This window comes from Penaeus monodon, chromosome 32 (genome assembly GCF_015228065.2).
Source record: "Penaeus monodon isolate SGIC_2016 chromosome 32, NSTDA_Pmon_1, whole genome shotgun sequence".
NCBI lineage: Eukaryota > Metazoa > Arthropoda > Malacostraca > Decapoda > Penaeidae > Penaeus > Penaeus monodon.
Genome location: NC_051417.1, coordinates 35696359 through 35696726, shown reverse-complemented (window position 1 = coordinate 35696726; position 368 = coordinate 35696359). Strand labels below are relative to the sequence as shown.

At 60.3% G+C, this 368-nt stretch overlaps 1 protein-coding gene across 1 annotated transcript in view; it reads right to left on the bottom strand.

Moving 5' to 3' along the window:
• LOC119593849 overlaps positions 1 to 368 on the bottom strand; it is a gene marked incomplete in the record, with an annotated part of 160221 nt that overhangs the window by 71509 nt on the left and 88344 nt on the right. The window contains 1 exon segment of the mRNA XM_037942880.1: positions 74 to 276. Within this exon segment, the coding sequence (XP_037798808.1) occupies positions 74 to 276 (203 nt within the window).

Sequence of the window (368 nt, the reverse complement as noted above, 5' to 3'; positions counted from 1 at the left end):
CAATAACCTTAAATCCCCTAAAATGACCCCCCCCTCCCCACCCGCCCCCAACGCCCTCGAAACCCACGCCCACCTGCGAATTCCTCTGCAGAAGCTCGTGGAGATCCTCGCTGCCGGTGAGAGACGGACGGGCACTCCGGGCGCCAGGGAGCTCGAGCTGAGGGTGGAGGTCGTGGAGCTTGGGCGTGGCATGGTTGAGCCGGGAGGGTATGGGCGGCGGGTCGTCATAGAGGTCGTTCTCGGCGCCACAACAGTCCTCAACCCACGCCCGTGATCCTGTGGAAAAGGGGGAGGGAAGAGAGTGGGTGGTTAGTTACGTTGGTGTGGGTGTCGGGGGTTTTCTTAAGATTTAGGAAAATATACTATCG